This window comes from Lissotriton vulgaris, chromosome 5 (assembly GCF_964263255.1).
Source record: "Lissotriton vulgaris chromosome 5, aLisVul1.2, whole genome shotgun sequence".
Lineage (NCBI taxonomy): Eukaryota > Metazoa > Chordata > Amphibia > Caudata > Salamandridae > Lissotriton > Lissotriton vulgaris.
The window spans coordinates 1,292,433,083-1,292,460,967 of record NC_141693.1 but is presented as its reverse complement, the minus strand read 5'-3'; the positions used below and the strand labels follow the sequence as shown (position 1 = coordinate 1,292,460,967).

Below are 27,885 nucleotides of genomic sequence, written 5' to 3'. Positions count from 1 at the left end.
TGATAATGAGGCTGTAGATTGCGTGTTAAGGTGTAGCTTCTGCAAGGAGGGTGAGAAGCGGCTCAAGATTTTAGGCTCCCAGTCCACTCACAAGATTCTCTTTGAGAATACGCCCTGGCATAGTGTCTGCATAGATTTCATAGGCCCCATGAACGAACTTCCCACTGATCACCGCTTCGCAATTGTTCTTATTGACTGTTTTTCAAAGTGGTTGTGTGTACAGTTTGTAAAGGAGATTACCACCGATGCTACCATTAAGTTTTTGAAGGGCATATTTAACAATGAAGGGTACCCCTCTGTCCTCATTTCAGACAATGGTACTCAGCTCACCTCCTCAAAAATGGTTTCCTTTGTTAATGATTGTGGTATCAAACATCAGAAGACGAGTCTTTATAATCCACAAGGCAATGGACTCTGTGAGAGGGTGAATCGCCTCGTTAAGGGCGTGATTCAAATGTTTGTGGAGTCTGGCTGTTTCTCTGATGAGCGTGTCCAGGAACTGGTCTGGGCTTATCGCTCCACACCCCACAAGTCTGGTGAAAAGTCTCCCTTTGAGCTTATGCGTGGTCGCACACCAGTGAGTAAGTTGACCCCTTCTTGGCTGAATTCTAGTAGTGATGTTTCCTTTACCCATGACAGTGCTTCCTTGCCCATCTCTGTGGGTGACTTGGTCAAGGTTAAGCCTGGTAGATTTACCAAGGGTCTTGGCAAATTTAGAGGTCCCTACAAAGTCAAGAAAGTTTTTCCCCACTTCATCTTACTGGCCAATGGTGAGAGTTGGAATTACCGGAGGGTAGCTCTCTACCAGAAATGTAAAGACTCCTCTTCTGATGACCTCTCTCCTGCCAAAGGGGATGGTTGTAATGGTTATTTATTGTCCTCTGGTGGTTCCTCATCTCTTATTCCCTTGTCAACCAGTCGGGGGGAGGTGGGTGGTGGTGATGCCTCCACTTCCTTGTGTACCCATCATAGTAGTTCCGTGATTGATTCCGGTTCTACTTCTCTTGCTTCTTCATCTGTACCTCGTACTCCTACTCTTTCTTCCTCTTCCCTACCTGATGTCCGTTCAAGGAGCTCTCGCTCCCGCCACCCTCCCGTGTATTTGAATGACTATGTTCATTAATGTTTCCTTCTTCTTTGTTCCTGTGTTTTCTTCCCTTGCAAGGAAGGGAGATATGTTATACAGTGCTTTGCTTCCCTCCCGAGCTAGCACTCTAGATCTCACCATGTGTTCTAGGTTCTGGAGCTCTCCCTTGCCCTGTTGGCAGTTGGAGCTCTGGTCAGACAGGGAGCTGATCTACTAATCTCTGTGCTGCAATAAAGCTTATACTAAGCTTACCTCTTCCTGTGGTCTTCAATTCATTTACTTCAAGGAGCAAGGGGAATTTTGACTGATTCTTCATTTGACCTGGCTGGAAGGGAGATCAGTGAATGATTTCATTGCGGAGGAGGATTCCAGGGTTTTGTATGCTTCTGTTGATGACGCCACCGGTTTGATGCAGGTGTGAGGCCGAGGGGACTGAACTGGCAAAATGTGACATCAAATCGGTCTTCCGCCTACTTCCCATTCACCCGGCGGATTTTTCCGTGCTGGGGATGCAGTTTGACAGGGCCATTTTTGTAGACCGGGCCATTTTTGTAGACCGGACCATGGGTTGTGCGATTTCCTGCACTTTGTTCGAAACGTTCAGTTCATTCCTGCAGTGGGTCTTTACGTACAGGAGTGGGCATAGGCTGGTGTCTCACTACCTGGACAATTTTTTGTTTGCCGAAAGGGCCCGGTCCGGGGAGTGTGGGGAGGCCCTCCACCAGTTTCAAGGTATGGCCCGGGATTTCGGGGTTCCTTTATCACCTGAGAAAACAGCTGGGCCCAGCTGTTGTTTGACGTTTCTAGGCATTGAGCTGGACTCGGTGGCCTGGTCTGCACTTTTATCGGAGCAGAAGGTGATGAAGATGCAGGCCTTTTTTGATGCATGTGATTGGGGAGAGAAAAAATTTATCTGCAGGCAGTGCAGCGTCTCCTGGGGTTGTTGAACTTCGCATGCAGGGTTGTGCGGGCTGGGAGGACTTTCTGCAGACACCTCGCACAGCCATGTCTGGGGCGGTGCTCCCTCATCACAGGGTCAGGATTTCGATGGGGGTCCGGTCTGATTTGCGGGTGTGGCAGAGTTTCTTGGCGGACTTCAATGGTGTTTCACTGGACTTAGTTGACGAAAAGATGGTTTGGCAGGTGCAGCTTTTTTCGGACGCCGCAGGTGCTGCTGGTTTTGGGATTTTCTGGGATGGGAGGTGGTGCGCGGAACAGTGGCCAGCACATTGGCTGAGGCAGGGCAGGAGCATTGCTTTCCTTGAATTTTTCCCATTGCTTGTTGCGCTAGACGTCTGGGGTCCGGAGTTTCAGAACAGGTCAGTCTAGTTTCATGTGGACAACAGGACAGTAGTGGACTTGGTGAACAATCAGAAAGCGAGGGACCTGCGAGAGCTGCGCTTATTGCGAACTTTCATGCTGCTATGTTTGCGTTTTAATGTGCTGTTTCACGCACAACATGATCCAGGTGCAAGCAATGACATGGTGGATGCATTGTCTCGATCGCAGTGGCAGCGTTTCAGAAGGCTGGCGCCGGGAGCGGAAGCTTGCAAGACCAAGGTGCTGGAGGGCTTCTGGGCCTGGGGGGGAGTGAGAATAGTGGGGTTGGTTGAAAAGTCCATAGCTGACTCTACGAGGCACTCTTACAGGTTGGCATGGTCTGAATTTGGTGCTTTTCTCGGATGGACATGGGCGACATGGCAGATGTCCAGACAGGGCGGTGAGCCATTCAATTTATCCTAGACTGCATTGATAAGGGATAGTCGCAGACTACGATTGCAGGGAAGCTGGCGGGATCTCGTTTTATAGTTTGTTGTATTTCGGTTTTGATCTGGCCAGAAGCAAGTTACTGAGTAGAATGTTGAAAGGTTGGGGTCTGGAGAGAGGGGAGGGTGGGGGGGAGGTGCTTAGAGAGGCGATCATTTTTGACCTATTGCAAAGTTTGTTGGCTGAGTTGCCGCAGTGTTGTTATGATGACCACGAGGTGGCCTTATTCCATTTGTGCATGATTTGGATTTTTTTGGGGCTTTCCGGTTGCTGGGGACGAGGGGCAAAGCTGGCAGGGTGTTTGAGGAGGTGCGGCTGGACGGGGCGTCTTTGGGTATCTGGTTGGGACATTCTAAAACGGACCTGTTGGGGAGGGGCAAGTGGGTGTGGTTGGGTGAGAGTGGTTGTGCTGGAGCTTGTCGGGTGCAGGAGTGGAGAGAGTTTTGTCGACGATCGCAAAAAGCAGTGGGGGGAATATTTTGTTATGCCTCTCAGAAGCGGGTGACAGCTTTTCAGCTGCTTGTGGTGTTGCGGATGGCACTGAGGCATGCGGGCAGGGATCCTGCTAGGTATTGGACGCATTCCTTCCGGATTGGCACAGCGGCTGCCGGACTGGGGTGATCCTGGGACAAGATAAGGCGGATCGGGCGTTGGAGTTCTCGCTGCTGTGAATGCTATGTGCGCAAGTGAAGGCAGGCGCGGCTGGTGGGGTAGGCGGCCATGTGGCTGGAGGGGTGGTGGTGTGTTCAGCTGTACTAATCTCTTTTTCTTTCCTAGGTTCCGTTGGGGTCCGGGAGCCAAGACGGTTACCTTGATTGTCGGACACTCTTTTGTTCACTGCGCATCAAAATATGCGGACAGCAGATGTACGATCATAGCCTGGGCCTGCGAAGCAGCCACTATGAGGTACATTGATGGAGTAAGAGCGGTATGCGATGGGGAGCCTTGTTGCCCTGGCTGACGAGAAAGTTGGCTCAGAGGGGCTGCCTGGACATGATTGTTATCCACTTGGGGGAAAATGACTTGATCAGGCAATCTGGAGTGTCCCTGCTACATGTGATGCAATGGGATCTGGAGGTCATGAGGAGCAATCTGGCTGGCGCCTGTATTGTTTGGACTGAATCTGTACCTCAACGCATTTGGCGGGGGCACTGAAGCCTGCGGCTGTTAAAAGGGCGAGGCAAAATTTTCATCGGGCTATGAGAGTTTTTTGTGGCAACAATGGGGTCAAAGTAATTGCCCACGTGGGGCTGCGACTCGAGGAGCCTTTACTGTTTCGTGATGACAGAGTGCACCTTTCGCACATGGGTAACGCATATTATATGATGGAGATGAGGGATATTATCAGTAAGTTGTGGAACGAGTCCATTTGGTGCCGACGGGTTTGAGGGCAAAAGGTGCACTTGAGTTGGGGTGGGGCAGGCAACCGCCCTCCGGGGGTTTCCTAGTTGGCAGTACTTGGGAGGGGTGGGGAGTCTATGACGAGCATACTCTCCCTTCCGGGGAGGGGGATACAGGTGCAGGGTGGGGGTGCGACAGGCAGGAGTGCGATGGCTGGAGATGCTGGAAGAGGTTGAAATAGAAGTGATGAAGCGAATGGTATAAGTGAAGAGGTCGCTAGGTGAATTGGGAGTGAGTAACTGGAGTGTGGGTGTGGATGATGATTGAAAGATATGAGGTTGGGGATTGTTAACTGTTTATTGGTGTTATGTTTAAATTTGATTGTTCAAACCTGTCCTAATAAATGACCTTTTACGCTACAGCAGGAGAGAGCGTCGCTGACGGCGCGGACAGAGGGGCTGACTCGAACACACATCAGCAAGGGGACGGCATAGCAGAGGCATGTCAGTCATGGCAAAGGAAGGCACACTTCAGATACAAACTGCTGCTGCCCTGGCAGGCCCAACTTGTCTCTCTGCTCTGACAGTCTTACTCTGCCCGTTTTCTGTCAGGTTAGCCTCTGCTATGACAGCCTGCTGACCTGTCTCTTCTGGAAGGGTAGAGAGACATGTGAAACAAGGCCTGCCAGGCTGCCACAATACACGAGGAGAAAGGATCTTTCCCAGTAAAATACATGTAAAATATGACTGACACAGCGAAGGCACGTCAAAGTGAGACGTTTACAGGAGTCCCTTTGAAGTCAGGTACAGAGTCACGTGCATTGAGGTGCATCAAACAATAGCGCAGAAATTTTGTAGGCGGACTGAGTAGCAAAGGAGGATATTGCGATACCCACCATCATTTTCCTGTCCATTTTTTTAAACTGCAGCCTGTGTGCCCTCCAAATGCAGCTTTGCTAGATAGCAACAATTAATCAGCAGCGGGCACACCTCTGTGTTGATGCCAGTACTGCTTCAAAGTGTGACTTCGGTAAGTGATAAGAGAGCGAAACATTTCAATTCTACATGACCATGACAACCTGGAAACCCTCTAGATTGAGGGATTTGGACGTTTATAATTTTTTTGTGCTGAACAGCCTGGGACATAAGGGTTTGCCCTTAGTGTATTTTGAAAAAAGTTTGGGGCTTAGCTAACATGTCCAAGGCAACTTCTACCCTAAGACCTCGCCTCCATTTTCTAGCATGCCATCATGCTATGTATATACATTACACATCGTACCAGAACACTCCTCACAAACTTACAATAATCCATTGTCAAACATAAAGAACCTGGATTCGTCTTTGCCATGATTATAATAAACATGACATCGACAGGTTCAGTGATTACAGCAGATTTCCAACTTGAAATGTTGCATAAGTTGAGCAGCCCTCCCTTCTGATCTTGCAGCACACCAAAAAGGCTACACAACCCAAAAATGAGCTCCACCAGCAGAAACCTCTCAGGACCACAAAGAGCAGTAGACTGCGCATTGTGCATCCTTAGCTTTAGTGAACACAAGGTTTTGTCTAAGACAACTAATATGCCTGTTTATATTACCAAAAAGTTTAAGGTATATAGTTTGTCGTACATCATGAATAATTCGGGTGTTCAGAAGGAGAGGACATATATTCAAGGCAGTTAGAAAATTCTTAAATGACCTAGTACACGAGTCACGATTATAGCAGTTCTTCCTGTCGCTAAGCAAAGGAAGCAGTCTCATGTCTCTCCAGAACAGCTGTTGCAAGACTCATCAATTAAAATAAAGGCAAAAACTCTTTAGCAAACTCAAAAAAAGAAATCTGTTTGATTACTCTGATCTGACCTGTTGTTGTAGGACCATAGATTAGAATCTATATTAGGAAATTGAACTTGTTTAGCGGGATTATTAGAACTGCTAACATCACCCAAATCAATAGTACCCATTTTAACTTCAGAAGGACGTTACCAAATTGTCACTAGTCATACCTGTGACCAGCATAGACCTCGGCAGTAGGTGCATTAACCCACAAAGCTATCTTACTATTATTAGAACCCAACACCTTCTGTTGACACACAATCTTCTGTAGCAGCCATCATAACCAACTGCGTTATATTGGGATTGAAACTTGTGATTGGCAGTTTAAAGCGCAGGTCTCAGGTTGTTCCATATCAGCTCATCTATTTTATGGTACCATTTTTAATGGAGTTGTATAGTGCTTTTGAAATCTGGTCACTCTTTCTTGATGGTTTTGGTATTTTCTCATTGACCTGAGACATGGTGGTCTGGTGTGATTGGGCTCAATACACAAAGAGTATCTGAACTCTACAATGTACCTAAATGCCTGCATCTGGAGTAGGTTTATACACTTTTTTTTTAATTCACCCAATATTCGAAGAAAAGCTGAGACAGTTACAATTTCCTATACATAGTTCTGGAGGTATTTTGTGAATTCTTAATTGAAAAGCAGTAGCATTCCACATGTGCAAATGTACATCTATGTACCAGGTGTACATTCAAAGTACCTTCAAAGTTAGAGGTGATTCGGTCATGGCGAAGGCTCCCGTAACCGGGTTCCACAGGCTGAAACACATCCATGCCAAGGTCACACTGAATGTGCATGGGCTCCGTGAATGAGTTCATTTAATTATTGATATATTATGAATTCATTACATTAGGACAAATGTTCTGCAGTACCGCTGCTTACATAATCATTAAGTCAGTAATAGCCCTACGTGAAGACCAATCCCGTATGTGCACAGTTGCATATATGACCACAATGTACCTTTGTTAATAAAAATGTACATGCGCATCACAGATGCTCACTATCTTCAGCTCCAATACATGGACATTTTAGAAACAGATTGTTCTACTCTATCGTTATGTACAGTTATAGGTGACTGGCTCAGTTGGCCTTTCAGAAACAGCTGCCACCAGGACGCTTCCTCTGGGACCATCCAGCCCTGAGATCAGCATTTACTTGACTCTTTCTTTCCATACTATTACCGATGAAGCAGGACATAGGCCTCACCGCTTCACGCTGATTTGTCTCCTGATGAAGAGGTGGTGAGATCAGCTTTCATCTGTAATGCCTTCGCTCCGCCCTGCCTGCAGCAGGTGGGCTTGAAAAGACCTTTGAAAGACACAGCAATGACAACACAAAAGGCTTCCCATTACAGGTGCAAAAACATGACAGCTTTTATTCCACAGTGGGGCTTTCTTCCACTCTACACAAAGGACACTTGATACCAACAGCAGACGGTACAAACAATACGCTACGCAATAAGTTACTCTCATTACCTTACAAGCACACCCAACAGACAATGCCTAGCCATCCCTGATTTAGTTAAATGAATTAGTTGTAATACAGCGTGGAAACAGAAGGGTACCTTTCTACGCAGCAGAAAGGGAGATCAGTTTGGAAAGAAATGTGTTTCTGTTATTTAAAAATACACCAACACACTTTTGTATATGGTACAGAGCATCTGGATCTGTTCGTACTGTAGAAGCAACAATACAAAGAACTTTCGCCCGCTGCAATGCATTGTTTTTTTTACAGTGTATCATATTCAAAAACGTTCAGAAGCTGGGAATGTGGTTGGTCTTTGTTAGCTGAAGGTGGAGCTCTCAACATTGGAATGTTCAGAACTCCATTTAATACCAGAAGTGGCAGAAGGCCAATAATGGCTGATATAAACATTCTGCGTCAACATTCCAATGTTAGTCTTTCGGTTTTGCTCTGTTTACTTTTGACCCTCCCAGTGATAGTGGCAGTGATGACTGATCGATTTATAGCCCTTATGCCTTTGGATATGCCAGTCGTTAAACTCCCTCCCTAGTTGTAGGCCCTCGCCTGCGGCCCTGCCCTATAACTCGAGGAAGGGTCTTTAGCCACTGATATAGGCTCAGCAGTGGGTTATAAATGCTGCACTAGAACACTGGAATGTTGAGATCTGCACTTAAGACAATGGAGTGCAGAGGGCCAAAAATGGCTATTATAGACCTTCTGCGTCAACATTCCAATGTTTACTTTTTTTAATTTAATTTAGAATATTATACCCTTGGTGGGTGAAATATTCTTAAATTATTATAGCACTTCACACTCAAGCTATCACAGGGTTCAAAGGCCTTCTCCCCGGTTATGGGCCCTGAGGTGCGGCTCAGGCCTATAAATGATGAAGGGCCGTTAACAACCAGAATTGCCACAGGGAATAATGCTGCAGAATAATCTTCTTTTACTGAGCTGGGCCTGCTCTAAAGGTCTAGCAGCAATTTAAATATCAATATTAGCTTTCATTTTCATTTCTTGCACAAATATTATTAAATACATAAGAGAATAGAACATATACAATTGTGAAGAGTGAAGATTCACTACAGGAAGAAGAAAGTCAAAGAAGCAGTCTATATGCATCTATAAGAATGTGTTAATTTGTATACAACTCCACCTTTCCCCATGAAATCAAACAAATTGATATGGGGTTCTAGGTAGCCTGCAAATGGAAAATAGCGCCCGGAGTTGTTGCATGCTGGTGCATGCATTTGATTTATTACTGCAACATCTGTTGCAGATAAACTGACTAGTCTTTACTGCGAGGTCACACATAACCTGCTTCGTTTAATGTCTGCACTCATTCTGAGAGAAGGAAGGTCCCCAAAACATACAGCACTCAACCATGAATTTAAAAAATGAGTTGGTATAAAAATATTCCATACAAAAAAATCAAGTTTGTTTACAAAAACTAACACTTCTCTATTTCACCCATATAAAAAGTAATAAAATAGAGACCTTACAATACTGTGTATTGATGTTAACAGGGAAGGGTCCACTAGTTCGAATGTTCTATATTACAGGAGTGTTAGATATTACAAAGACATTCCATATGAACAGACAGAACACAAAACCCTTGAGGTCCTGATTTCCTTTACTACTGTCTCAAGTGGCAATGTTGAGTATTTGGCAATTGTGCAAATTGCTTTACATTGCGGTCATAGGGCAATAACATTAGATATATTGTCAGAGTTGCCCTATCCAATATGGGCTGAAGGGAGCCTAGTCCACCAGTTCAGGTTTGTCTCTACTGGAAATGAATACTTTTGATCCCTTTAACAGTGCCTTAATACATCTAATGCAATCAGTACTCTGTCCCTGCTCCTGTCGAAAGAAGAGGCAGTGAAGATGGCTCGTGCTGCCCAATTAGAAGGAAGCAAATGAGAGTGACATTGAAGTCCCAATGGGCGGGCTCCAAGCCCGTAGAAGAACACAATATCTCTTGCATGTGAGAGCACATGTGCTACCGCATCTGCTGATGGAGGTGAGACATAAAAATGACTGTGACCCTAAAAAAGTTATCACTTCTCCCGGCCATTTGGATAATCCTATTGTGCACAAACCATTCCTCCTCACAGGTTCCTCTTAGTTCATGTTGGGCTTGCCAGTTTCTGCCACCAGAAACTGGCAAGCCCTCATTGGCCTAGTCTCTCAGCACTCGCCATCTCCAGTGTCATTAATAAGCAGGGTGCGTTGGCACGCCCCACCTTGATTGCATATAATACTGGCACTTCATTACCATGCTCTTGGAAATCATGTTCAGGCACCTCACTAGGCCGACATGTGTCCGGACTTAATGCATTCACACGCCACCATAGGGTGGTTAGCGGTGCTGGACAAAAACTCAGAATAAAATATAATCAAATATCAGGCCCATGCTTAGCACCGTCTTGAAACGGCTTTCTGGTGCAGTTGCGTCACCAGCCTGAAGCTTTTAGATCTGAATTACATGTGTAAGTGGCAGCAGCCCTAAAGATAAAATTGTCGGGAACCACCATCTATACAACTATAGGCACTTAGGAGCAATGGTTCTGCAATTCTGAGTTGCAGGGAAGTGGGCATCAGAGGAAACCAATATATATAAAGCGCTAGCTTCTAATACCAATTATCGAGTTTATAATAACTAAAAAAAAATGTTATGAGCATCCAAGAACCAATTTTGTAACAAAAAAATCAGACTGCCAATTCATATTAGTTAAGTATTCTGTTCCTACAGGCAGACCTTCCCTGGTACATCAAGGACCTCCTTTCACTCTGGAGGGAGAGCACTACTAAGCACACATCCCGATGGCCGGCCACCGAGAAGGCTAACAAATAGTAATATTCCCTTCTACACGGTGTGGGACTGTTCACCCATTTTTCACATGTTGCAAGATGCCCCATAGGAGAAATAACTAGATGACTATTGAACGGTTTCTACTATAAAGATGAGAAGAAGGGGACGGGACACCGTAAGGTCAGTAATCATAAATGTGGAACCTAAGAAACGGATGACACAGCAGGATATGACAATAAATAACATTTGCAAAATGTTTAGAAATCTATTTACATTAATATGAAAAAGTTAGTTTCATTTGTTTTTAAAGTGACAACATGTCACAACCAATCCCGATCGCCAGGATGTCAACTGGGTTTTACAAACCCTCTGGAACGTAAGCACTGCTTAAAGTTCCCCAGAATCCCATGTTAAATTTGTGGTACATAGACAGTCAGTGGCCTGGTCAGGCAAACAACATATCATAACTCCAGGTCATGACCGGCACGAAGAAAAGGGCTCAGCTGGTAAGTACTGGAAAACAGGTCTCGGCCATGAGCGAGGGTGTCACCGACCTGCTTGAAGGCCCACGTGATCGGTTGCTCTAGGTATGCATCAGATTGATCCCACATTTCACTTTAGATTGCAATTCAGTGTCATTCTAGATGTACCCGGAGGATCTTGTGACAACTGTGCTGGAAGCCATGAGCAGTAGAGGTCCAAGGCTTTGTTTTCCTTTCTAGGCAAATCCATTCTGAGCCACTGGGCGCTCGTGTACACAGTGCAGTCCCTGGCAGGCAAGAGAAGTGGACGCAGCCTCAGTGCATCTCTAAACCTGGCTCACAATCTGAGCCTCGTCGGGGTCGTACCACTGCAGCGGGGCTCCCTCTGCGGTCCGGCGCAGCACGTGCCTTGGCGGGGCCTGCCCAGAAAGAAAGAACATACATTAATCATCTCATTGTGACTACTTCAAAAATTCACAGAATTGTGAAACGCAAAGAGGTCAACATCATTTTTTAATGAACTGACTCCTGTCCCCCATAGGGTTTTTTTAAGTTATTGCACCATGGAAGGGAGGGGGGGGGTAGCTTGCAAGACCCCACCTGCCCAGCCACAAGCTGCTGATACTGTCTCTGAGTGACTAACACCACAGCTGTTTAAAGTCATGGCCTTGTGTTAGTCAGGGACCTTGCAGCTTATGTTTCAGGGGATCAACAAAACGGAATGTCTCCACGTGGTCTGACCCAGTCGGGTTGGGAGCTGCGAACATCCCAGGAATTAAGGAACAGGCCCCAGCTCGCCTCGCGTGCGCCGCTTTGCTCGGAGCAGCAGGTAAATCCCTTGCAGGTGTGTGCCGGCACGAAGGACAGTCGAGAAAGAGATGGCCCAAGAGATAAAGAGCAGGGGGGGTGTAAGCGAGAGAGCAAGAGACAGAGAGGAAGAGACAAAACAACGCAGGTAGAGAATGACAGAGGGTGGGTGTGAGAGAGGAACAGAAGAGAAAAAGAGGGGGAAGAAAATGAAAGGGGAAAAAAACGAAAGAAAGATTGAGAGGTAAAGGGATGCAGAAAAAGAAAAGAAAGGCAGACTGGCAAAGAGAAATAAGAGTGGAGATAGAGACAGGATGAGAGGAAAATTTAGAGCTATTGGCATTGCTCACAACATTTTTGTTTTTTTTACTTATAAATAAATGGCATTGTTATTTACATTGCCAACAGCTCTCACAGCCCTCACAGCTCTCACAGCCCACACAGCCCTCACAGCCCTCACAGCCCACACAGCTCTCACAGCTCTCACAGCCCTGACAGCCCTGACAGCCCTCACAGCTCTCACAGCCCTCACATCCCACACAGCCCTCACAGCCCACACAGCTCACAGCCCACACAGCTCACACAGCTCACAGCCCACACAGCTCACAGCCCACACAGCTCACAGCCCACACAGCCCACACAGCTCACAGCCCACACAGCTCACAGCCCACACAGCTCACAGCCCACACAGCTCACAGCCCACACAGCCCACACAGCTCACAGCCCACACAGCTCACAGCCCACACAGCACACAGCCCACAGCCCACACAGCTCACAGCCCACACAGCTCACAGCCCACACAGCCCCCCCCCCCCCACCCTTCAAGGTCAGCACCAAGTGCAACCCCACTGGTAGCACCTCCCTAAAGCCAGCCCTGACCTAATTACATGTGCATAACATCCTAAATCATTCCTAAAATCTGCAATAATTGTGCCGAAGTACCCGTCATACAAACTGTAAATCAGGAGCTTTGTCCCTCCCCAGCCTCCTCTGCTCCCTATGTTTTCCTTTGTCTGGTTCCCACTCACTGTTTCTTTCTATGTTCTTCCTCCATTCTCCATAACTTGTTTCCTGTTCAGAGCTTCTCTCGCTCATCTCTTGACTTGGCCACTACTATGCTACCAGACACCTTATCCCATGCCCCCCATGCTCCTGACATCCCTCCCCCTCCCACAAGATTGGGAGGCACATAGAACTAGGATCTGCTGATCAGTGAGGACACACACCCCCTACTTCCGCCTACCCTGACTGGACCACATACCATGCAGTTCTCAAATAGCACCACCACCACACCTTCAGGTTAAGAAGGCGGAGCAGGGCGCATGACATTGTGTGTATGTGTGTAAGTGTGCATGTATGAGTTGTCATGTATGTGCGTGTGAAGCATGGGTTTGTGTGTGCGAGTATGAGTTTCTGTGTGAAAGGAGCTGGAAAACATGTAGTGAATCCCAGGCATAATATTGGCCTTGACTTGCTTTGATCGTGATGATGATCGAAATGATGCCAGACACCCCTTGGCATGATGGGAGCCCGCCATGCTACAGAAATCCTTGACATTATAGTCGCCCAGCAAGAGTGATCCGGTCTGGAATAACTGCGGCGCATCTCCAGCATAATGTTACCCTTGAATCGTTTGCCTCTGCTTGACATTATTCAAATTAAAATTTTGTTTGTTTAGAAAAAATCTTCCACTTAAGGCAAGATCTTAGGCAGAGTGGAGATGGGGGGGGGGGGGGGGGGGGGGGAGTGTGGAGGGGTAGTAGTGTGCACCCCTCCACAATATACTGCAGAGCAGAGTAAAGGATGGATTATCAAGAGGACTCCCTCAGCCTCGCCTTATTCAGCATAACTCAACACTAAAAGCACATGGTGACCTCAGGATATTGTGACCCTCATGTTTTATATGTAGGTAGAAGATCCGGGCAACTCCACAAGATTAGGGCGCAATGCTTAACAACCTTAAAGACACGAGGGCAGGCAGTGTGCGCACGGGAAGGGTAAACAGACAAAGAGGTGATGCAGAATATATGTAGTTTAACTTCCAGCCATTTGTACAAACACGTTCGGAACCACAAGAGCAGCAAACACCAATGTGGTGCAAATGGCTTTTGCAAATGGAGCAAATCATGCCCACCACTAGCAGAAATTGTCTGCCTATATCATAACACGTGATCTGATTCCTTATGCCATCGAGATGCAAAATAAGAAATAAATCAATGAATGCACAGTGCATGTGTGGATTATTTGAGCTCGCTTGTTTGCTTGTCTTTTTGAGCATGCCCTTAGCACCAGATACCCCCTGGGGGCATGTACGTGTTCACAGTACAGGAGAAGGCAATTTGTGCTCAGCCCCAAACAGGCACTATTGCTAAAACTGGAGCAAATGCTATTAAATCGTCCTGCAGATCTGTTAATGCCATCTACTACTAAAATATATACTTGTTTAGAGGACATTTCAGCCAATCCGGCGGTAAAGCAAACGTGTAAAGTTATAACTAAGCCTACAAATAAGGCATTTCCCAAAAACCAAGTACAGCTGAGAATATGCCAAGCAAACATGCCATCCTGCTCACCTGCCACGGCTCAAGTCTTAAGTGAGCAAGGTGTGCAACTGACTGGGGTGGGAAGACAACTGTAGTTGATTTAACATTTAACATCTAATCCTGGCTTTACCTAAATATGCTGGAAATAAGCTCTGAAGATTAAATCTGGTTAGGGCCCACAATACATTGACGTTTCCCAGTGAAGGTAGTCCCTTGGCCTTTCCATGATCAGAATCACTGCTGCGCCAGCTGTAGTCTAGTGGGCTAGTAGTCAAACTGTGGAATTAGGGATATAGTTTTCAGTCCCAGACTCCCTTGTCGGCTAAATTATGTGGTCTTGAGAAATCAACTTTTGGATTTATTCCTCTGTCCCCAGTTTTTCTCTAAGATTGCGTGTATTTAGAATCAATTTAGCTGTTAGCAGATTTGTGGTAAAAAAAATTAATCTGAATTAAAAATTACGTCGGGGGATGGTAGGCAGACAGGGCTTCTGTCCCCTTATCTGCCTATATGTGTGCACTTTAAAAGAGGCCTACAGGGAGAAATAAACATAAAGGGTATATTCCCAGGACTGCCCCGAGCATGGTTTTCATTCGCCCATTTAGGGAATGGCAGCTGTAGGTAAGCAACCTTATTAGTATCTCTAAAGATGACGTGTCATTAAAGCTGCATTGTGGGAATCCTCCTCTGCTACTGCTGCCCCCCTGTTCCCCCTGCCCCCCCCTCACCCACACCCCTCCTTCCCACGCAAAGTCACAGACCGTCACCTCTTTCACCCTTCATAGATGCTGACATAGTGGGATACGGACCCCCTGCCCGGTGGCTTGAGGTTTCTTTAGGCAGATAGCTGTGACCGGCAAAAATGCGTGACATTTGGGGTCCTTCGCTAGCAGAGCGTGGACGACGGGACAGACCACCCACATGGCTGGACAAAAAATAGGGAACGGTTCGCCACCCCAGCGGGGCATGGGCAGTGCACGGGGGCTCACCGTGATTCACAGTGCCACGGGGTTAGGGATTCCTGCCAGCCCATGACACAGGTTAATCCTGTAAGGTTAGAGAGCCTGCTTACACTGCATTTTAAGTGCAGACTTCCTATAACTGAATACTTTTTTTTGTAATGCCCGTACAATACCTTTGTGCTTATGTAGCTCGAAGAGAAACTGGAATGCGTTCAAAGAACGAATCCTGCTTTTCCTAGTTGTACAAGGATGGATGGCATTGGATCGGGTCAGATTTCTGCGCTCCATAATAACATTTTGTCAAACAAAACGAAATGAATATTTAATTCCCCCAACGCTCGGGCTCCCCGCGTGCGCAGGCTTCCTGGAGGTTCATGTGGTGACGCGGCCTCAGTCATTAGTGCGGTGCCCCGTGTGATGCTGTCTTATCAGGGCACCACCTGTTGTTTGCCCTCACCGCATGTCGAGGTTACCCGCGGGTGTCAGCTGTGGCCTCCTGTCAGACTTGCATGAGCATTAACATTTTAAATCCTTGACATTTACCCTCTTCTAAAAATACCTGTTGATTGCGCGTTGGAGTGACCTGGCAGCGGCAGTCTGCCTATTCTCGGTCCGCTCTTGTTTTTTAAACGCGAGGGATGCCAGCCTTAATTTCTCTTTTCTCACGTTTTCCTTTCTCGGATGAAGCTAGCGGCCTCGAGAGGGGCGCCTCGGATCTGACTGCTTTTTTTGAGCTAACCTTTTGTTGCGGTATCTCGCGCAGGACTGGTGCCGGCTTCTCTCTTCTCAGGCTGGCGGCGGGGACGGAGGCTGCGACGGCGGTCTTCTTCTGGAGCCTCCAAGGCTCCCTCGCACTCCGGTCCCGAGGACCCGCCTTCAACCAGGCGAGCCGCGGGCACTTCCGGGTCGCGCTGCTGAGGGCAGCCAGTAGCAGCGCGGCCCTGAGGACGGAGAGGCGGCACTTCCAGGTCGCACGAGGCAGCGGCCCGGCAACGAATTCAATGCCCCTGGGCTGCGGCAGTGATTTTCGAGGGGCAATGCCGGGTGGGCACCGGCTGATTTAAAATCACAATAAATCGACGGCCGGCCGGAGCAGAAGACGGGCACCAAAACAAGCGGGAGGGGGAGCAAGGGAGGTGCCGGCAATGCCGGAACAGACTCGGGGGCGTTCCCGGCGTCGTGTGACGTCGGCAAAAGCCAAAGAATCTCGGGAACGCCCCCGTGTCTGGTCCGGCATTGACGGACGCCTCTCTGTTCCAATGGCTAGCCTCCATTTATGGAGCTAGCCAATGAAGCAGAGGGGCGTGTTCAAGTCACCCATACTAGAAACTACAGATTTCTCTGGAGGAGGAGCCTAACGGCTCCGCCCCCCAGCGAAACCTAAAAAGGTGAGGGGGAATACAGACATAGAAACATAGTAAAAGAGGATAGGAAGAAAGAGCAGCAATAAGCAACAGAATAGAAAGAGAATAAGAAAAACAACAAGGAAGAGAAGGGAGAAAGAAAGAGATAAAGACCAATAAAGAAAAGGCAATGGTGAGAAAGAGAGAATGAGATGGAAACAGAGGGCGCAAGAAAGAAGAAGATGGTAGACGGGGAGAGCACAAAGAAAAAACAAGTAAAATAACAAATAAAATTGCAAGAGAGAGAAATCCAAATTACAAAAAAAGAAATATAGGCAGAGACCAGTACACAGCGTTAAAAAAGATGAATGACAGAAACGAAAAACTGAAGGAGGAAAAATAAATTAGAAAGGAAAAGAGGCACGGTAGGGCTACAAAAAAGAGAGCAAAAGTGCAGATAGAGACTACGAGAAAGAGGGACTAACGCTACAGAGAACGAGTCTTAGAAAGAAAGCTACTGTGGGTTGAGCCCTGGTAAAGCCAGTAGATCCCACCTTTGGGACCAATAGACTATAGTTTTGGGTTTTTTTCAGATGCTGTGCAGCATTGTTAAAAAAAATGTAAATTAAAAAAAATGTGATGAGGTGACCACTACAGGTGGTTGCGTCATTTAACTGATGAGTGCATATGTAAAGGAGTATGTGTGCATGTGTCAGAATGAATATGAACGCTAGCAGAATCCTACCTTGGAAGCTACCACCAAATAATTAAGACCACCAAACGAGCAGCACTGGTGGGCTGCATCAATAGCAGCGCCATCAAAAGCAAAGACATCTTTGCCACAGTGAAAGATTTCACCCCATTATCGGCCGCCTACAACTTGATCACTGCCTCAAAGGACATCTACAACAATCTCTCTCAATTCTTCAGCAACAAAATCAACGTCATATACAGCAACTGGATCCGACAGACCTCGCCAAACAACTCCCGATCTTATCCAAATAACTAATGGTAACCGAATGGACCCCAGAAAAAAAACCCTGTATATCCACTTACATGCCCCATCAGACTCCTGTCCCCATCACGCCTACTCCAGAGGGCTGCAACTCATCTGCACCATGCTCACACACATCCTGAATGCCTCCACCTCTTCCGCGACCCTCCCAGATGCTTGAAAAAAACACATCTTTCCCCCTATTGCTGAGGAAACCTTCTATGATGCTCCAACAGTCGCAAACTACAGACCAATATCTATGCTAACATTGCTAGCGAAGGTCTTTAGAAAAAATCATCAACAGACACCTCACCAAATACCTCAATGACCACCAACTCCTCAACACCTCTCAGTCTGGTTTTAGACCTAACCACAGCAAGGAAATTGCCTTAATCGCTGCCGCAGATGATATCCACAATGCTCTGGACAGAGAAAGCACTGCCACCCTCATTCTCCATGACCTCAATGCTGTATTTGACACTCTCGTCTCCCCATCCAACGCCTAAACAAGATAGGAATCCAAGAACACACACTCTGATGGATGTGCTTCTTCTGGACTGGAATGACCCAGCCACTCCGACATGACCTCATCTTCAGAATTGCGTAAGGATCCTCCCTGAGCCTGACCCTCTTCAACACATACGATCCCTCTAGTCAGCATCATCCACTCTCACAATGTCAGCACTCTTTTCTACACTGACATGAGACTTATTTTCTTCCTCACGGAAAAGACGGTCAGTATCCGGATTGAGTTCAGTGCCTGCATGACTGAAACCGTCCACTAGAAATCACGTGCACTCCCATGGAGTGATTAATGAAATGTTCAAGAGGCTATGCTTCAGGGAAGGGACAAACTCAAAATGGACAAGCAGGGACAAACAGAGGTACAGAATGAGAGGGATAGTAAAGGCAACCAATGGTAAGCACTGAGACAGGCTGAAAGCCCCTGAAAGTTCTCTGTTAGCCGACACTAGGTCTTCTGTGATCAGACAGTTTACACTGTCTGGTAAGCTTGGCCTAAAAAATAAGAGAAATGAGTTGCTAGAGGGTGAAGGAGACATGGTGAGGATGAGAACTGAGCTCTGAATAGAAGGTGAGAGAGCACAAAGAAAGAATTGCAGTTGGCACCATACAAGGCTGACTACTCTTGCTTTTGATCTAGAACAGGCCATGAGACCGCCATGGAGAAATCCCGCACCTTTAAGAGCAGATTCATAAGAAGTAAGGTGTTCGGGCAAAGAACTTGTCAACTACAGACACTGATTCAGATGCAGAGTTGTTTCTCGAACATAACCAATGTCACTGGTCTCAAGTGACTATTGTGTGACTCACCCACACTAATTAACACATCTTTCCGAGTAGAGCCCCCTTACAACAACAAATGCAGGAAGGTTCAAACGGGCCTTAGGTGGTTCCTTCCTCTAAATCAGACTTGAACGTATAACTTAATTACTTAGATATGATTTCATCGTACGGTACAGTAAGACTAAATGGACATTGGACTAACCCTTAAATTAGCCTTCACTGCCAGGGGCAGCCATGCTCGCATGGCATATGAAGTATCACCACACACTAACCAAGAGAGGACTTTTAACATTACGAAAAGTTCTAGAATGCAAAAATAGAAAGACTTACCGGAAGTCGCTGTGTCATGGAGCGTCCCAAGGCTGGGCCTTTCCCTGCTGGGTTCCGAATTCGGATTGCCCCTTGACGGTCCAGAGAATGGGGTCGCGCAGAGCTGCGCAGTCGGGTGCGCTCATGCCAGTTCTGTAGTTCCTCACATACAACAACCTTAGCCAGTGCCCGACCTGAACACTCCTTCATGGACGGCGTCCGCACAATCCTGCTTTTGGAGGGGATAAGCTTTTGTGCCCTCGGTTGTGCCATTTCATCCTCATATAGGTGAGGAACTGACTTAGCCACTGTTAGCTGGGGTCGAGTGCGGCTGCTGTCTCTTCTGGATGCTGGTGTTGGCCGGCTCTCCAAAAACTCCACAGCAGCAAAATAACCAGGTGGAACCAGTTTTTGAGGGCGCTGGTAGAAGCTGGGGCCATCTAACTCACCAAAGGAAGAGTTCAGGAAGACTGGGGACTGTTGCCGGGGTGGGAGAAGTCGGATAGCTCTGGGAGGAGTCATGTCCGGGCTGGTGCCACCCGCCGATGTAGCCTGCGAGATACTGGAGATGTCGGAGTTGCTATCTTCGGAGCTGGAGTTGTAGGTAGGATTTGAATGCTGGTGGCTAAGTTTGCCATGGGGGAAGCAGTAATCAGGCACAGTGATGGTGAATTCAGTGACACGTCTTCGTGGAACCATACTGCGTCCTCTGGATTCAGATGGATCATAGGTTCCTGGAACCCTGTGGAAAAAAATAAGAATAAAATGTCAAAGGTTCAGCCAGAATTCGTTTATTTGTTGAACAATTTTTCATATCCAGATATTCTATGCAGCTCATGGCAAGACTAGGATAGCCTTTTCTATGAAGAAGCTACAAAATGAAGACATTTTTTGCAACACACTGAGAGAAACAACAGGTGTAAATTACCCAGCAGCTGACTGGGTTGCTTGGCGCTGATCTTATAAAACTGATAACCCAAACAGGCTAGTCATAATCTTTTCCTTGAAAATAGTCAATGAGGTGGAATATCTTAAATCCACATCTGGGTATTCAAGACATGTGGAGCGTAAACAAAGGAGAGATGTCTTTTAGCATTATGAGTAAATTTAGGAACCTCATGAAGACCTGTAGGCTTACTCTGCATATTGTGACGTATCAGGAATTGGCAAATATGTACACCATGATCGACTAAGGCCTAGTTTGTGCAAAGACTTGCAATCTAAGCACGTCACACCAGATTAATCATATTTTTCTCTGCAGAATGACCCCATATAAGGACATTACCAGAAGCTTGTGCCAGATAGTGATAAAGTTCCTACTTTTGAAGGAACCTGAAGTCAGGAAATGCCCATGCATCAGAAGGTTCCATCTTCAAACCTCCTCAGACTCATATCAGGATGCGGATAAGGCTCCTCATTTTCTTATAAGCTGAACCTTACCTCATGGATTGCGACTGTCCCCTCCGAACTTGCATCTCTGGTGTGGATGGGGCACTGGAGGAACCCTGGATGCCTTGTACAGCAATGTTAACAAGGGGAAGGAACTGGTATGGTGGAGCGTCCCCTCTTGGCAGATCAGGGCGGCTCAAAATTGGTGTTACTGCTGGACTGCTGCAGGGAGCAAGGAAATGTAAACAAAAAGTGTAATTGAGACTATTACAGCAGAAGTGGCACGTGCATCTCCATTGTTATTTTTCATGTCCTAGGATGAGCCCCCTGCTGACCCGCATTATTTTTGTTTTGTTTAACCGACATAGCAAAAGTGGCAGCAGCGCAAGCGTCCTATGTACTTCCACAACAGGTACAACAGAGCCGATCACAGTGCAAGCTTTACACAAAAGAAAGAGGGGTTAGCAGTAAACACTCAAGCATGCATACGTACACACGAAAATGTATAAGTGCAAGAAACAGGTCAACTCATACACCAGGACCAGCCCTGCGGCTCTTACACAGCTGGTTTCCTTTTCACAACATAGGAAGGATGCTTTAGCCTCCAAGTTAGATTGAGTTATGGTACACTACAGACTGATTACATCTAGAGTGTGTGAACAGTTCTCAGCACTAAAGTCACTTATACATATGTACACGCATCCCTGGATATATGAGCTTTGATGTAAGAAGATCATTCAGTCCTTTCAATCCTTCACATCTTTGGAAAGATTAGCTAACCGACAAGTGCTAGTGCCTTGATGTGTTGCTTTACAGGTACACTTCATATGTCAATACAACTGGTATGGGTGCTTGTGGGGTGTCCAAGAACAGCTTCGAAGTCAGTGCAGTCCCCTTACCTTGGTTGGCTTCCTGGGCTCATGGACAGTTTTCGTGGTTTCTGGTACGGCTGGTCCAGGCTGGATTCCTGCCAGGGGCTGTTCTGGATGGGGGAGCGCTCTGTTTCCACACCGTCGGGGTACACATGCTGCAGGCCTTCCAGGGTCTTTGGGGGTTGCGGTCGGACAGAGCGTGACACAAGGATGGGAGACATTGGAATATTACAGATCTGCTTCGTCTCTGGGAGATTGATGCAAGGGGCAGATTTTGGTCTCTTCCCTACATCTGCAGAAAAAGAATAAACAAAGCCATAAATCTGCGGTTCAGTGACCCATGACTTATGAATCACTGTACATATGCTCAAAACTGGGCTGGTGGTTCCAAAGGGCAGCTACTATTTTAGGCATGGGGCACTCCTCTGGGCCAGTAGTTTGCCCAAACAGCTTTGACTAATGAAAATCAAGAGAAGGTATGGCGTTGAAGCGTAGGGCATTTTAAAGCCCAGGCAGCATTCTGGGTTTCATCTTGGTGTTATTAGGTCCATTTCGATGACATACCTCCTAAAGAGGATGAGAGTATAGAAATGAGCAATTACTGTTCTGGCATCTTGCACTTGGTGGCAGATGTGGTAAATACAAAGATTTATGAAATAATCAATTTCTGAGAACTGGTAACAACTTACAAGGTGCTAATAGCACTGTACTTGCACCTGGTGTAGTTTTGATAAAATGCCTAGAAAAGTGCATTTCATTTAATTTAGTTTTTTTTAAACTCGGGAATCGGGAAAAAAGGAGGCCCTGATATCCGCAAAGGGAAGACCAGCAATGCAGACATGGCTCAGCCTTAAGTAATCAGTTGAAAAGGAGAGGAGTAACACAAGAATGAGGCATGCAGGGGATAAAAGAGATGGGCACGGGCATGGACATGCTGCTGTGCATCCGCTGGACTTTCCCATATTTCATAGCCCTGCGTACACCACGAAATGCCAAATGTCAAGAGGGGAAGAGTGCATAGAAAGACAGTCACAGTGTACTCAACTAAATCTAAAATAACTGTTGGCAGCTTTTTGGTTGGCCTCTCTTTCGAAATGACTGCCTGACCCTTGGTGTTGGGTGATTTCTGAAGCCCCCCGTTTGACTGGCTTTTAGCTCTCATTCACACTGGCTGTCATTTTCGACCACTCAGCTCCACTGTCTCAAATGCACTGTCTCTTGCTGGCTTCCTCATAGCCACACATGTGCCTAATACTCCAGACTAACACTCCAGACCGAGTTGCTTTCCCACCCTGTTGTCGAAAGCTCAGCCCCATTAGCCAGCTATGTCTGTGTATAGCAGAGTGCGCCACACTGCGGTTTGGCCATGGCCAGTTTTAGCCTTCAATGAATAATATTGCAGCTGAAAACATCAAGCGAATAGGCTACTTTTGTACAGAGAATTTATATAAATTCCTATGAAGAAACAAGTGAAAGGGTAAGTTCTTACCTTCGTCCAGTATCGCTGAATCAGAAAGGGAGCTCTCATCGGAGGCGCTGAGCTCTAAATAAACACAAGAAAAAGAAGAGCAAGATTTAGGACTTGAGCAGAAGCGACCCTTAGCCATTCTCAACAACCACGTGCCCATGATGTAGGAATCCATCTTGTTTCTACAGAGACCCACTCGCAGCCATGGCACCACATACTTCATTCACTCCTGAATGGCACGTTTCCAGTACTGGGAACAAGACACAAGTGAGTTCATCTGCGTCGTGCAGATCTGAACAGCAGGTTTCAAGGATGGAGACCTTTGCTGTTCTAGTACTAGGACACTAACTTGCGGTACCTCATTTAATATCACTGTGTGAAACCTTTGCACAACTCTGATAATGCATGCTAGGCTGATCTTTCAGCACTGAGGCCACACAAACACAATCCCACTCCTGGCCTCCGGCAGCACCAACCCTCTCCGGTGGCTGGACTCACTTCTACTCTGCCAATGTATCTCAGTCCTGAACTGCAGAATTCTTATTGTTCAAGCAGCAGGTGCCTGTATTGCCCTGCTCATAACATAATAGGTCATACTGTCTCAAAATGTTATATAAAAATAATTACCACCTTGTGAAGACATTAGAGCGGCAACTCTTTACAAGGCGGAGAATTCCAAAGAAGGCTAATGACGAGGAGGAGGATGCATTCCGCAGACTCTGCATGTTGGCGCAGGTCTACACCTCCTCCTAGGTGTGCCGGCACCAGCCCGCTTCATGAGGGGCGGCTGCAGAGGTGGATTTTCACAACCCGCCCCTGTGTAAATAAGCTCTACGGTTGGACGTTACCACCGGTCACATGCACACATCTCCAAGACTAGGATCTTAAGCAGGCCGACTCTAGCCGGGATTCACCTGGCAAAATGGGTGAGGGGGAGAAACTGCAACACATACAGAGGGCATGCTGTCAGTAATGCCTGCCGCTGAGACAGATTTATCGGCTGGGGATCCCCACTGAGATGTTTATCAGATACTTCTGTCCCACCATGCAGGGGATACTGATCGACATCCAACCTATCACATGGTCCACAAGAAATTAGGGGATCAGGCCAGATTCAAGTATCCTCATGCCCTCAGACAGGCTACGATACCAAGATGAGAAACAAATAGAGCTTTCGTTGCCGAGTGGCTTCTACACAGATGCATGGAATCCAGGGGTCGAACACACCAGGGCCTCCTGAAATGAAGCCATGCAAACGAAGAAAACCCAGACCCCAAGAAGCTGGTTATTCCCAGGTTTACTATTATAATGATAAAAAACAGGGGCTGAAAACCCCTGTTCCTCCTTTGTAGGCTGCCAGACAAGTAGTTACTCTCAGGAAAGTAGCCACATAAAATACAGTCAATCCACTTCCAGTCAGATCTTCCCAGACATACAACCATACTGATTGAACAGAGCACCTAACCAGTCCAGCCCACTACTCCTAGCATACAAGTACATGGAGGCACTCATTTCAAGATTGCAGGTAGCCTGGCCCTATCAAACATCCTACCATGAAGATGGTAGGATGGTGGTCGGTCCTTTAAAGTTTTGTCGGCTAAACTTTGGAATTGGGATTTGCAGGTTCTCTGCCACATTTTGGAAATGTTTTATTTCACACAGATCTTGGAATAACTGCAGCAGACTGTGGACATTTTAAATTTCCCCTCACATGTTTACCTTACTTTCCATGCAGAGCAAAAGTATGAAAAGGCTCTAAGATGAATGAGGGCTCAAGAGAGCCCAGGACGCTAGGTGATAGCAAGTTATCACGATAGGTCAGCAACACAACGGGCACTGACTGATGGGCTATTTGATTGCAATGGCAGCTCAGGTTGGACCCGCCTGGAGTTGCTGTTCACCGGTCGAGGCTCTGTCCGATTCACTTTGACTAAACAAGTCAAGCAGATGTTTGTACTTAGGGACAGACACCTGAAAAAGTGGCATGAGGTGAGGTATGGGAAGGTGCAGAGATCCTGGCATCAATGCACAGAAAGTCGGCAGAGTGGTGTCGATGGGAAAGCGACCTAGACATCTAATCACACAAATGGAACTGGGAAGAAAATGTCAGAGTGCAGAACAGACCCTGAATATTTCACCCACTAGCTGTCTGCACATTCAGACATGTCAAAATACACACATAGGTGGACTTCTATTCATAATTTGAGGTTTAAGTCGCCATCATTTCTGAAGCTTTCATATGTTTTCAGAGCAAATTGGTTCAAATCTGAATTTACCTCTAATAATAAATAGCCTGTTTCTGTCAATGTTGTCTTCACGGGTGCACTGCAATCACAACACAACCAGCTTATTTTCACGTCTGCTGGCACACGGATGCAGAGAATCTTTGCTGTCAATCAGCCTGCAGCTGCTGAACCAAAAAACCTACTGCAGATATTGCTCGAAGGGCAGTCAATACCATGTGAATTGGTAGGAGATTTCATCTTGAGGCAATCTGGATTTCAACCAGGCACAGCAAACAAATTGAGAACTCTACTGCAAGTCTCAAGACTACACTGGGAATGAGAGCTCCTCCACTCTAAAACTCAGGAGATGATGCTCCAAGTAAGTGCGACATTCTGTAGAATTCAGCAGAAATGCTGCTTTGGAACACGGCTTGTGGCATTAAGAAGAATTACCCCTACACTCTAAACAGATTTCCAATTAAAGTTTTTTAGGATTCTCCCCAACAAAAACATGGAATTTCCCAGAGGCCTGACATCTTCCATGTGGCCATTGGCCAGCGCAACTTACTTCAAGAATGCCTCTCCCAAATAGAGTATATCACACGCATAACTGCTTGATCAGCCAATCAATTGACAGTCACTTGTGAGATCACAACTGGATGAACCTGTGGAAGGATCAAAGTTGTGGCGTTATCAACCGCCAGAGGCGGCTCACCTTCTATCAGTGGGGCGCTTGACCTGGACAGCAGTTTCTGTCCAGCGGATCGGCGCTGCTCGTTCACTCGGTTCTCCAGCTCCTTCAGCTTCTTCTCCTCGCGCACCAGCTCTTGCTTCCTGCGTTTCCGGATCTGCTTCCCAAGATGCTCCTCGCGGTACAGCCGGCGGGCCGCCTCCACGATCTGCAGCTGCAGGGCCAAGTCTCTCTCCAGCCCACTGAGAGGGTCCTGAGGGAGGGCGAATACAGAGATCAAAACATTGGCCAAGAGGTGTATGAAAATACAAGACTTTCTCCAGCTGCCAGAAGAGCAGCAATATGAAAGACAGAAGGACAAGGAAGAGGCATGATAGCATGGAAGCTACAGATAGATTCTGGAGATCATATAGGGAAGAAAGATAGGTAAAATATCAACAAATATTTATATATATGTTCATAAACAAGTAATAAAAACATATTTTTATTTAAGAAATCCTTTGACATTTCCCTGCCATCTGATTGTAAAGGTCTCATTGTAGACAGCACCACTGCATCTCTGCCACATACAGTTTGCTCAGTTGTGCACCATGCATTTTAGACATAGTCTAGGTGACCACCACTGTGTGTCGCACTGGTGCAGAGTAGTTCCAAGCAAGTGTGTGGAGCGCTGGATATCCAGCACCCTCAAATCTTACAAAACGTTGTCGATTTAATGGCATCCTCCTTATCTTTAGGAGCTTTTGAGGCTGAAAGTGACTCGAGCGAGGATTGAGTCAGCATGGACCCCCGATAGACCCAGTACAAAACTTCTTTACATCTCTTGGTCATAGGACTTGATGTGGCATAAGGAGTTGAACAGAAGAAACATCATGCAGGCCCACCAACTTCAGTGTTTCTCCATGTCCGTGGGGTGGAGAGAACACATTTCACTTGTAATGTTTCTAGGTCAGGAGGCCACGGGTGGAGATGGGCAGGTGAGAGGAAATGTGTTTGGCGCAGTGACAATTGCTTGCAGGCGAGGGAGCGGACAGCATCCGACAGAAAAACACAGAGAGTGAAAAGAGAATGAAGGGAGGGACAGGTAAACGACGGTCAAAAACGGTGCAGCCTGTTTGACTGGTGAACATCCGCCCTGACCTGCCATGTCCTTCACAGTTCCAAATCTGGGTCTCACAGCCTAACAAAGCATCTCAATCAGGACTTTCAGCAACTCCCACTACAGCGAGGGAACCAACACACACCTCAAACAATGCACCTCTGTCATGACTGCACCTTCCCCTACTTTTTGAGCACTGGGACCAAACCATTTTTTAAAGCGTTTCAGTCCTCACTTGTAGCAACTCCTGCTATTCCAACATTGGCACCAAAACATCTATTTCAACAAAAGGTTTCAGCAAGTTGTGACTTTGGAAAAAATCAGCTCTTGAGCTGAAGCACATAAGCAAGGACCCTCAAATGGCTTGATCAGTGGACCTCAACAATAGCCTGCTGCACCTGCTGTATTTCTGTACTACAAACAAGTGCTAACCTAGTCCTCAACTAACAAATAAAACACACAACAACTCTGTAAATGTGAAACATTGCTATTACATTAGGTCTATAAAATTGCTACAGGTTCGTGCATCGTCACCACGCTTCCACCTTCATAAAGTTGGATTGCTCTATGTGGGTGGTGGGATTCTAACTCTCTTACGTGTTCAAGAACAACTGGGAAGCGAGTGGAATCCCCCCTCTTGTTCAGACTGCCGATTTGGGCACCTCCAATAGTGTGGGACGCCCATGAACCTCTGCTCTCCTGAGCCTCTGCGGGAGTAGAGAGGCAGCTCACGTATACACTACAGCACCTAAGATCTAGCTTCCAAGCTCTTACCTCTGTTCTGGAGATGACAGTTTTCTCATCCAGTCGGAAGGTGGTCCCCACCCTTCGCCGGATTTGAGGGGCCTTTTCTCCAGGCTTTAGTGGAAATTCTGCCGGAAGCTTTCCTGTCAGCTCCTACATAAGACAAATGTTTAAAACAATATCATCAGCTAGTGCAAGGGATAGTGGGTCACTAAAGCACAATTTGGTAAAAGGCATTGGAGAGTCTGATCTCCCATCCACCTGGTGGATCCATCAACACGTTCTTAGAAGCAGTGCCAAAAACATTTGCTTAACTATATTTATTTCCGATATAGTG

The 27,885-nt window shown here is 46.7% G+C and overlaps 1 protein-coding gene across 1 annotated transcript in view; it reads right to left on the bottom strand.

The window, feature by feature from the left end:
* Positions 1–7,384: 7,384 nt before the first annotated feature.
* Positions 7,385–27,885, bottom strand: part of INAVA (innate immunity activator) — a 43,473-nt gene continuing 22,972 nt past the window's right edge. Inside the window, exons 4-10 of the mRNA XM_086923183.1 lie at positions 27,579–27,701; positions 25,730–25,958; positions 22,811–22,864; positions 21,349–21,613; positions 20,501–20,671; positions 19,082–19,802; positions 7,385–11,216 (exon numbers count right to left, since the gene is read on the bottom strand). Coding sequence (XP_086779309.1) covers positions 11,124–11,216; positions 19,082–19,802; positions 20,501–20,671; positions 21,349–21,613; positions 22,811–22,864; positions 25,730–25,958; positions 27,579–27,701 — 1,656 coding nt within the window. The 3' untranslated portion in view covers positions 7,385–11,123. The remainder of the gene's footprint in view (positions 11,217–19,081; positions 19,803–20,500; positions 20,672–21,348; positions 21,614–22,810; positions 22,865–25,729; positions 25,959–27,578; positions 27,702–27,885) is intronic.